This window comes from Thunnus albacares, chromosome 23 (assembly GCF_914725855.1).
Source record: "Thunnus albacares chromosome 23, fThuAlb1.1, whole genome shotgun sequence".
NCBI lineage: Eukaryota > Metazoa > Chordata > Actinopteri > Scombriformes > Scombridae > Thunnus > Thunnus albacares.
In genome coordinates, this window is record NC_058128.1 from 16,549,297 (window position 1) to 16,560,515 (window position 11,219).

The window sequence follows — 11,219 nt, forward strand, 5'->3', positions numbered from 1 at the left end:
AATCACCTAGATGGATGTCATAGCATAACAGGTACACTGACACATGTATTAGTCAGTATGCTGACACGTTTTCGCCATTTCTTTCTCTGTTTGGGTACTCATCTTGCTTATCCCTGCTCCTAAAGACAAACACTTCCTCCCCATCTTTAGTAACTGAGGATACATGAATTTTACGAGTGACTTAAGAGCGTTTTTTGTTATTTGCTGCTATGGAACTACTGCTCTGTGCAACCTCATTATATTATTGTTTTTAGAAAAATGGTTGGACATTTTAGGAAATACACTTACTTTTTACTTAAACTTACTGCTTTCTTTTCAAGAGTTAGATTACCACTCTCATATTCATACAGTACAGCCAGCAACTGGTTAGCTTAGCTTAAAGGACACAGTTAGCCTCACTCTATCCATCTACAAGCACTAACACCTAAAACTTACTAATAAATTAATGTTATATTGTTTATTTACTCCATACAGAACCTGAAATGATACAATGTGTTAATTAGTGAGCTGTAAAGCAGCTAGTCGGCAGATTTTGTTACAGTTGGACAACCTGGCTAGCTGTTTCCCCATTGCCGTCTTTGTGCTAAGCTAACATAACCAGCTGTTGGTGACAGCTTCATATTCATCACACACAATGGTATCAATATCTAACACTTAGCAAGAAAGCTAATTAGCATAGTTCTCAAAATGTTAACTATCTCTATCTCTATTTAGGTGTGGTGCTAAAGACAAAATCTGCCTTGCACTTTTGTAAAGTAATTTTGGACACATTTTCATGTTTTTTTGTCACATGGTTGATAAGAATAATTCTATATATCTCTTCCAAAAATTGCTTTATATCAGTGTAGCATTACTTCATGTACATTTGGAAATGAAACGTTTTCGATCTTTTCCTGAACCTTTCCATATAGGAGTTAACATCTAGGGGTGAAAATTGGAGGGGTAGCACTGTGTATTTGAAGGATGATGGGTGGGGTGGGGGCCTGTGGTATGATTGAATCTCTGCTGCCTCACTACCAGCTCAGACAGGTCTCAACTGGCTGTTCCTCCACCTTGGCAGGCTTGTTGAGTCAAAACAGCTGACATCATCCTGTAGGAAGCCAGGAAGCCTTTTTGCAAGGTGAGACTTGGGTTAGAAAAATATGCTTTGATCCAAACGAGGCCAGAGGAAGGTCTTTCCAAAAAGCATCCTAACACCAGAGTGATGACGGTACTTTCGGAAGACCAAGGGATGTCAGCGATAGGTGATTAGTGAAGTCTGGGCCAAGTGGCCACAGTGGATAAATGTTGTGATTGGAGATACCCAAAGAATGAAAATATAGAATATGTGCATATGAAGATGTAGAATATGATTCCATGTGCTAAAACACCAAAAAGAAAACCCAAAACAAAACCAAAAAAAACCCAAAAACAAAACATAAGATGGTAGGAGATACAATATGAAGATAAGAGGGTATTTTAAAAACAAAACTAAAACTGAGACACTGTCTGGATTTTACTACTTCAATTAAAGTAATGCACACATCACTACAGACTCAGTATGGAGCATCTGTATTTCATATGGCTAGAGTGCCACCCTGTGGTCATCTATAATCACTGCAACACAATATCTACTATGATCATCACTCCAACTTCATAATAACACCTCACTGCACTATACTTGCTCAGGAAAAAAGAAGACCATAATTGTACAAGAAAATATACACATTTGGTTGACATATGTATCTTTGACTGTATTCACTTTATTTGAAACACCTTTAATTTCCTTAAAACCATACAACAAATAAAGACAATGAGTGGTAGTTTGAGCACACCAGAGAAAAGCAACGACAGCACACTGAGAGCATAAAATGTCTCTTTTGTCCTTGAATCCATGATCCACTGGTAGAAAACACTGTCTTGACGGCTTTTGTTGGTTCTGAGTGCAGCTGGGACACTAAGTGCATGTACTCAATAATTTTAAAACAAGTGGCTTCAGATGTTCTGAAATTCCAACAGTTCTTCCTGATTTGTTCCTATTGATGCCAGTTTTTACATCAAAGTTCCCCCCGTGGACTTGTGGTTGTCTCGGATGCTTCTGGTTCCTCCTCTTTTTCTGATAACAAAGGAAGAATGAAAAAAGCAATGTTTATATATAAAAGTTTAGATATTTAGTATAGTATAATGATTAGATCAACATAAATTCACTTTCATTCTGGAATTTCAAAATCAATTTTATAGTGAAAATTATAAAATTGGTTGTAACATAAAACTTTATAGCGGATAATGTCAACACACAGTTCAAGAGACTCTAGTATCTTATCAACTACTGATAACACTGAACTTGAACAGAGCTTGCTCAGAGTTTCAGATTAAGCAGAGCATGAACAGTATGAAACCACTCCTTAAATAAACAGTGATCCTCACCTGGCTGCGGTGTTTGGACACACTCGCCATCTTGCTCCTCATAGCCGCTCGAGCAGATGCACTTGTAACTGCCTTTTGTGTTGACACACTCCTGGTGCTCCTTAGCGCATACCAACTCCTGCTGGGAACACTCATCAATATCTGGCAAAAACACATATTTGTCCTCTGTTAAAGTCATTCCAGATAGATTGCTCTCAGCTATTAAAGGACCAGTGTATAGGATTTAGTGGCATCTAGTGGTGAGGTTGCAGATTGCAACCAAATGAATACCCCTACACTTCCCCTCCCCTTCCAAGCATGTAGGAAAACCTACAGTGGCCACTACACTGGTCCTTTAAGTAGCAACACATAAAGGACTCCTATTCCTTCCTGTGACCACAAACACTAGAAAACATAATTCAGTAAGGAGAAGGAGGACCAAATAAATGGATAAAAACAACAGAAACGATTTACATTTTTCTGTTGGAAGCATGAACGTGCACATAATTAGTCAGTGTGTTATGACATAATTGTGACTTCAATGCTAAGGTGAAATAACACTGTAAACACTATGATCTTAAATAGTTGAAATCTAGAGTTAACTAGATGACAACTGTTGGCACTCATGTAAGTAATTTAATTAGTGTTCTGAAAAGGATGAAACAATAAAAGGAAGAAACATAACTAAACATGCATGACTATCATTTAATATCAAAGTGGATGGTGCTGATGTTTTGTAGTGTGTTCAGTGTTTAGTATTGTATTTATAGTGACCTATAAAATAGAAAAATAAAAACAAATTTCAGGAGAAGAATAACTTTTACATTACAAATTAAATTGCTCACAACAAAATAACATTTTCCAAACTTTTAACAAGAAAGTTTTATTCTTAAAAGCACCATTTCAGACATGCCTGTTAATGAGGTTTGTGTTTTGGTGCTAAATCTTTCAAAAAAACAATCATTATCAATCTAAAAATGTATTGTTTTCCCCATCCTGTGCAAAATAGTTTTGTACCAAGTTAGAGCACTGAATCGTTTTTTTGAAATACTGAACCTTGACTAACAAATTCCACCAGAAGGGAAACACAGCACTTATAAATGAAACCCTTCAAATTGTGAATTGTTTCATTCATCATACCTGTGCAGGTGCCCTCTGTGACCTGGTACCCGCTGGCACAAGCCTGGCAGTTATCAGGACCGGCTCCAGTGCAGCCGGAGCAAACTTTATCACAGGCTGTGAAGGACAAACACACAAAAAACTTTCTATTAGATGAATGTTACTGAAAAGTCTTTGTTGAATAATTTTTCCAGTTTGACAGCTAGACATTTGTGAAAGATCATAATGCATTTTCAGTTGATGTTCCCAATTTTGTTAGACTTTCTCAGCACAACAAGGATATATATCTTTTTTTCCACTAAAGTAAGACTTTTTAAAAACATTGGAAATGGTCCGTGTCCACAATGTTGAGCACACACCAATGGCATTATGTCCTCTTACCTTTGCAGGAGTAGGAGCCTTCCGTGTTCAGGCAATATTGATCTTCTTCACATGGGGAAGGGTCTTTGGAGCACTCATTTACATCTGTTAACACATCAGATTGATTGCAGTGAGGTAAACTGGTGCACACAGAGCATAATCTACTATAGGGCTGCAACTAATGATTATTTTCATAATTTCATTATCGATTAATCAGTTGATTATTTTCCCAATGAATCAATTAGTTATTAGTTTTAGTTACATCTATAAAATGTCAGAAGATGGTGAAACATGTGATCACCTTTTTTTAACCCAAAGATTTAAAAATTCACTGTCATGGAGGACTAAAGAAACCAGAAAATATTCACATTTGAGAAGCTGGAATTGGAGAATTAGGACATTTCTTTCTTAAAAAAAATGACTCCAAATGATTAATAAATTATAAATAGTCTGTGATTAATAGCTGACAACTAATCAAATAACTGACTAATCATTGCAGCACTAATCTACTGTACATTCTTCATGCCATTTACCACATCAGAATGAAATATACCACTATGAAATGTAGCAGTCAGAAAAGGGACCAAACATGATTTAATCACACAGTACTTAAAGTTCTTTGATATTGAGATGTGTGTGTATGTGTGTGTGGTCTCTCATAGGCTACTTCTGGGGACAAATTTCAGACTTATGACCAGTTAATTGGGGACGGCTTGTCCAATTGGGAAAAAGCTGATTTTTGGGTCAGTGGTTAAAGTTAGGGTTAGGCAAGTAGTGGTAATGGTTTGAGTTAGGGTAAGTCTCCAGGAAATGAATGTAAATCTGTGTAATGTCCTCAAAAATGACCATGGTCTGATATGCGTGTGTGTGTGTGTGTGTGTGTGTGTGTGTGTGTGTGTGTGTGTGTGTGTGTGTGTGGAGACTTGCAGGCAGAGTTATGGGTGCCACTATGATTTTCCATTAGGGTGCTACATCAAATTAAGTGCTCCATATTCAGAAGTTAACTGACAAATCATACAGTTTATTATGAAGACATTGTGAATAACTGCTCTCTGCTTCCCAAATAGCTACAAGCTAGATAGATTGGCAACCTGTGATAGCAATATACAATTACAGCTTTTTCTATGTTTTATTGAAATTGTCATTATTGTTCATTATTAAATCTTGCTGTGCTGGCATAATTATTGAGTTTTAAGTACATTCAGCTCTAAGAAGCTCTAAGACAGTGAATTGCATTGATTTCAAATGACAAAAGACTTTCTGTGATTCAAACATTTATACATTTTAGGCTACTTTTAGCTGTTACTTTCTCTGTAGCATAGTCACCACATGGAGACTTATTACTGCTCATCTTACCGACACAAGCTTCCTGGTCATCTTCCTCCCAGCCGTCCTTGCACTCATCACAGTCCTGATGGGTTGCTCCAGTGCAGGTCTTGCAGGAAGAGTGGCATTCTGTAACAGCAGATTTACTAATCATTCCTCTTCTTGTGCGTATAAAAAGATAACTGACGTGTCACAGATAAAGCTGTTTATATTCAGTTGTATTTGTGAACTGTACCTGTGCACAAGGAGAAGGTGTCGTTCCTCACTTCATTGAAGTAGCCGTCAATGCAGTCCAGGCAGAACTCCCCTTTATAACCTTGGTCACAGCTGCACTTTCCGTTGCCCCCACGACTGCCATCGCCGTCGCACATTCCATTTCCGTGACAAGGTCTTTCAGAGCCCCCAACACAGGCTTTATAAAAAATAGTCAGAAAGACAGACAAACACAATAATAGTTAAATAATTTTAGTATGTGCCAAGTGCTGCCCTCTGGTTTACTATAGAAATTTTCTCACCATTGCAGTCAGGTCCAAACGTTCCTTTGGGACAGCACACTTTGATGGTTTCAATGCAGAACCATTTATGCAAATCAGGATGTTTTGTTTTCCTGCATTGCAACAGGAAACAAAACAGGAACAGATGAGGTTTAACACATAAGATTTGTTGAAATACACAAATGACGTTGGCTAAAGATTATACTTCTCTTTATTTGCCTAATTGTACTGGCAAGGAATCACTGATTTGTGTACTTGCCACTATAAAGCTGACTACCCACCTCTTGAACCACCAAGTCTCAAAATGCTCCTCATGCTCTTCTACCATGCGGTTGCACTCAAAGCTGCTGCTGTCACACAGCCCCTCCACGATCTCCACCAGACGAATCTCACTGTAACAAGCAGCATGGGGTAAGTACACGGTGTAACAAGGACGAAAGACAAGGAAGAAACAGAAATAATTATCTGCCAAGACAAAATCTTGATGATAAAAACAAAAAAAGTGTTGCTTTGAATTTAGTCTGAGATGTGTGGAAATGCAGGAAAGCAAACCACAGTGAGATATTAACACCAGACATCTGCCAAATGCAACACTTTTGTCCACACCACCAGCCACTTGATTTGGATTTAAATGCATGTTTCTTATCTAAAAATGTGATACACTTCTTGTGCCAAGTGCAACAGACCGTAGCTCTGGGTGTGAAGCAAACACAGCTCTGATGACGAGTGTTTCGCTGTATTTGGTGACCCATCAGATTCTGTGACCTGCAGTGTTGGTGAGGTTTAGGCATGAGGAGTGAGATAGTTAGGATTAGGGTAAGAATATCAGGGCAGGTCACAGAATCTGATGGGTCACCAAATACAGGATAACACCGGCACCTGTGGCAGGGTGACCTGGAGTTTGGACAGAGCAGGATGCACAGCCTCACCTTGTCTCATATTTGGACAGTTTCCTCTCCTCCCAGGCTGTGTTGCCTCCGCCAAAGTTCTGCTTTGCTGTTCTGTCAAAGCCCTGAAATACAGACCCAGTCAATGTTTAGTGCAGGAGGAAACAAAGAGAAAATACAGACAAGAAAGGCACTTCACATTCATAATATAAGACGTCCATATCACTTCAGTAGAAGAGAGGAGGTTTAGACTTGTTCTCTGACCTTGTTGAAGTTGTCAGTGATTTGCTGGCAGGTGATACAGGCGGCTTTTAAATCCCTCTTGGCGTCGGTGGCTTGAAAAAGTAAAACAAGAGTTAAACAAGACAATAGCCGCCGCAGAAGCCGCAGCTCTGTACCGGTGGACAGCATCTCAGCCGATCAGTCCACACACGGTTTCATATCAGGACACACGCTTTCACTCGCCAACGAGCTTGCTACTAATACTACTAGCGTGCTGCTCAGCTCGGTCACATCTAAATGAGCTGCGCTTAACATTAAATATGAGTTAGCGTTATCTATGCAAAAGAGCAACAAAGTAGTATTTACATGCCGGTTGAATGAAAAAAACGATGCGTTTTTAGTTTTCCGCGTCAGCCTCTCTGTCGAATTGTGGCTTGTGATAATTGGCTCTGAGCACCTGTCAATCAAGCGTTCGTCCAATGACAAGGCGCCACGCGCGGGACAAAAACGGAAAGAGAGGTTGTGTGTAGTATTAAAAACAAATTATTTTTTAATTGAATGATAAAATTTCTCAACAACACCTTAATCCCACCAATATAAAAATAACGTTTATATTTTAGCGATATGAAAACATATTGTGTAGCTTACTTCCTGTCTTGACCGGACGTGATGACACATCTTTGAGCTGTCATGGCTGAAAAAAGGAAGGTTTTAGGGCTCCCACTGCTGTTTTTGTTCATTTCTGTGTCTCTCTTGCATTTATTCGTGTGTCCGTTCACTAAAGTTGAGGAGAGCTTTAACTTACAAGCGGCGCACGACATCCTGTATCACAGATTTGACTTTGACAAGGTAAGCAGGTCTTTTGGATGCTAACAAAAAATACTTACAACACTCACATGAACAGGTACCAGGTATGTTAAAGGTTTACAGTTTTTTTTTTAAATATATATATATATAGCTATCTGCTTTATCCTTCCTTTTTAAAAACTATATTTGTATACTTTAGGAATAAATTAATTAGTAAGAAATGAATATAAGATGCAAAACAGTTGCAAAGAGGATTAACAAAACGTTTAAGTAATTTCAGACTTAATGCAGTGCATAGCAATAAGTAAGATAAACGTAAGCATGCCTGTCATGACCATATTAGGTGAAAAAAGTAATTAAAAAAATCTCTCTAACGTTTTTTGAGTAGCCCCACATCATTTTTATTTTTTACAAAGCCTTATATTACAATATAGTTTACATTGTATACATATTATTTTTTTTTCTAAATGAAGTGGGTATTATCATTGTTATCTACACAGTACCAAAGGAACTGAGAAAACTGTTGATAAAATAATATCATGTAGAGGTCCATTTTAATAGCTGTTCTGGAGCTTTTCATCATATCACATGATCTTCATCAGTAGATGGGAGTTTGCCCAGTTGTCCTGGAAACGTAGATGTTGATATTTACCATTTTTTTTGTCTCAATAAGTCTTGTGGATGAAGTTATAGATGTGTTAGTGTTGTTGAGAGCCTGAAAAGTGCCTGTTGTGTCTTTCAGTATGACCATCATGAGTTCCCCGGCGTTGTGCCAAGAACTTTCATCGGCCCGCTGTTTCTCTCCGCACTCTGCTCCCCTGTTGTATTTCTGTCTTCTCTGCTGGATGCACCGAAATTCTACACACAGCTGATGGGTAAAACATCTCACTAAATGTCATTTTCTAACCAAGTTATATGTTAATAATCCCAAAGCTCTTTGGTTTTAAACAGTTCTAACTGATGCTGTTTCTTGATGTGTTCTGTGCAGTCAGAGCTTCCCTAGGACTTTGTGTAGTCGGTGCATTATGGCACATGCAGAGAGAGGTGAGGAGGCAGTTTGGCTCCACAGTTGCAGGGCTCTTCTGTCTGATGTGTGCTTCACAGTTTCACCTGATGTTCTACAGCACCAGGACACTCCCTAATGTGTTTGCATTGCCAATAGGTAAGATGCTCCAGTCATCATAATCTCAAGCTTTCCATCTTTCTCTTTTCCTAAATCATTTTTGGAACAAACAGAATCCACAAACGACACGATGACACTAAATTTGTCTTCCCAGTTCTCGTGGCGTTCACGTCTTGGATGGCTCAGAGATACGGGAGATTCATCAGCCTCTCTGCTTTAGTCATCATTGTGTTCCGGTCGGAGCTCTGCATCTTCCTGGGTCTCATGTTATTTATATCGCTGCTGAGCAGGAAGCTGGGACTGTTGGAATTGTTTTACTACGCTGTACCTGCTGGGATCTTGTCACTGGGTGAGTGGTGAATTCACAGTTAACAAACAGTATGCAGTATGCTCAATAAATGAGAGGTAGGTTTTAATACTTTGTCTCTGTATTTTGCAGCTCTGACTGTGGCTGTTGACTCTTTCTTTTGGAAGAAGCTTTTATGGCCTGAGGGACAGGTTTTGTGGTACAACACTATTCTCAACAAGAGTTCCAACTGGGGAATATCCTTTCATTTCATAATCACTATCACTTCATTTACCTTACCTTTTTGTGAATTTACTATAATTGAAAATCATTAAGATTTGAATATCATCTCCACCCTCCAGTTCTCCTTGACTCTCTCCTCCCCAGTAAACCTCCCCTTTCCTCTGGTATTTCTACTCTGCGGTGCCCCGAGCCCTGGGCTGCACACTGCTCTTCGTCCCCCTCGGCCTCCTTGACAGACGGATGAGGCTGCTCCTGCTCCCTACGGTGGGCTTCATCCTCATCTACTCGCTGCTGCCACACAAGGAGCTGCGCTTCATCATATACACTTTCCCCGTACTCAGTTTGGTGGCCGCCCGAGGCTGCTCTTTTATGTAAGTTGAGATATAACACACCGATGTTAACGGTGAAAAACACAGGGCAAAAAATTTACATTTTATCTGTCATCAAGTGTTAGGTGGATTCCAGCACATACCAATTTTTTCACTTTACCAGCCATATTGAAAAAGTGTGGGTGTGTAATCTTACTTTTTTTTTTCCCCCGTGCGCTTTAGTTTGTGCAACTACCAGAAATCCTGGATGTATAAACTGGGCTCTGCAGTTGTGGTTGGCCAGCTGTTGACCAACGTGCTGTACTCTAGTATTTGTCTCTATGTTTCCCACCACAACTACCCAGGAGGCCAAGGGATGCTGGAACTACACAGGCTGTTGCCATCCACAGCAGGTTATAATTACTTCTAGTTCATTTTGACTTACAGGGAGGTCACCATACATAATATCAGAAACTACTGATCCTTACAAGCTTTAAATAGAGAAAAAGTGAAATCTAAATGTAGTTAATTCCTTTGAACATGTGTACCAAACCATAATAACGATATTGATTATGCAGGAGACCTAAGAGTCCTGGCTTTTCCATTTGATTTCAGTAATCAAATAACATACTATCTATCTATCTATATCTATATCTATATCTATATATATATATATATATATATATATATATAGATAAGATTTGTTCAGAGTATACTGTACAGACATCATCACACATTGGTTTTGTCTTTTCAGATGTCTTTGTTCATATTGACACCTATGCTGCTGAAACTGGAGTATCTCGCTTCTTGGAGCAGAACAGAAACTGGAGGTAGGTGTTTTTCATGGATTTGGACTAATTCCAGTAAAATGGCAGCAGTAGTAATAGTAGCAGTTTGTTCACATTTCTTCTTCCTTTTCAACAGATATGACAAGCGAGAGGACATGAACCCCACAAATCCAGAGATCAAAATGTACTCACACCTACTAATGGAAGCTAACGTCACCAAGATACGGCTACTCCAGGACACTCATCAGCCTCTGGCTTTCATAGAAGGTTACAGCAACACTGCCTTCAATGTGTTTCACTTCCCTCCTGTCAGTGTGCGATTAGAAAGAAAAACTGTGCTGATGGAGAGAAGGACTGAATCCTGGCAACAGAAAGACCACATTCAGCAGGAGTGAGGAGTCGTGTTTTCTTATTGACCAAAGGTGACATTTAATGTGTAAAACCAGTGTTCTCACAGGTTGTAATGGGATATGGGTACATTATGGGCATATCTCCGGGTTTTACAGGAACTACACAGGAGTAATATCTGTCACATTCTACTGACATGTGCTACCCAAGCAGATAAACATGTTGGATTGAACTAATCATGTTTAAAATGTTATTCCAGTGCAGATGGTTCTCTTTTCTCATGCTAAGAAACATACTGGAGTTATTATGCATTGTATTTCATGACTAGCAAGGAAAAATGTGTTTTCTACAGACAAGGAAACTCTTGTATCTTCTACAGACAGCGTTGTATTCTTTACCTCAGGCTGTAATTTTTATGTTGTGTAGATAAGATTTTTATAGATGAATAAAGTTGAAAATGAGTGGAACCAGATTTGTTGATTGGATTTCAATGCTTCCGAGTCTACAAAATACATTTGATAGC

The 11,219-nt window shown here is 38.9% G+C and overlaps 2 protein-coding genes across 2 annotated transcripts; one reads left to right on the plus strand and one right to left on the minus strand.

Annotated features, from left to right (window-relative positions):
* Positions 1–1,722: 1,722 nt before the first annotated feature.
* Positions 1,723–7,235, minus strand: creld2 (cysteine-rich with EGF-like domains 2). Its single transcript, XM_044344013.1, has 10 exons — positions 6,836–7,235; positions 6,614–6,696; positions 5,966–6,076; positions 5,706–5,797; positions 5,426–5,602; positions 5,221–5,319; positions 3,886–3,969; positions 3,526–3,621; positions 2,407–2,547; positions 1,723–2,095 (listed from the first exon to the last, which is right to left on the minus strand). The coding sequence occupies exons 1-10, from the start codon at positions 6,980–6,982 to the stop codon at positions 2,037–2,039; spliced, it is 1,089 nt and encodes a 362-aa protein (XP_044199948.1). The 5' UTR covers positions 6,983–7,235; the 3' UTR covers positions 1,723–2,036.
* A 135-nt stretch (positions 7,236–7,370) lies between these two features.
* On the plus strand, positions 7,371–11,168 carry alg12 (ALG12 alpha-1,6-mannosyltransferase). The gene is made up of 9 exons (XM_044344012.1): positions 7,371–7,642; positions 8,343–8,475; positions 8,589–8,762; positions 8,878–9,072; positions 9,163–9,266; positions 9,400–9,623; positions 9,804–9,973; positions 10,315–10,390; positions 10,485–11,168. The coding sequence occupies exons 1-9, from the start codon at positions 7,484–7,486 to the stop codon at positions 10,741–10,743; spliced, it is 1,494 nt and encodes a 497-aa protein (XP_044199947.1). The 5' UTR covers positions 7,371–7,483; the 3' UTR covers positions 10,744–11,168.
* Positions 11,169–11,219: the final 51 nt, after the last annotated feature.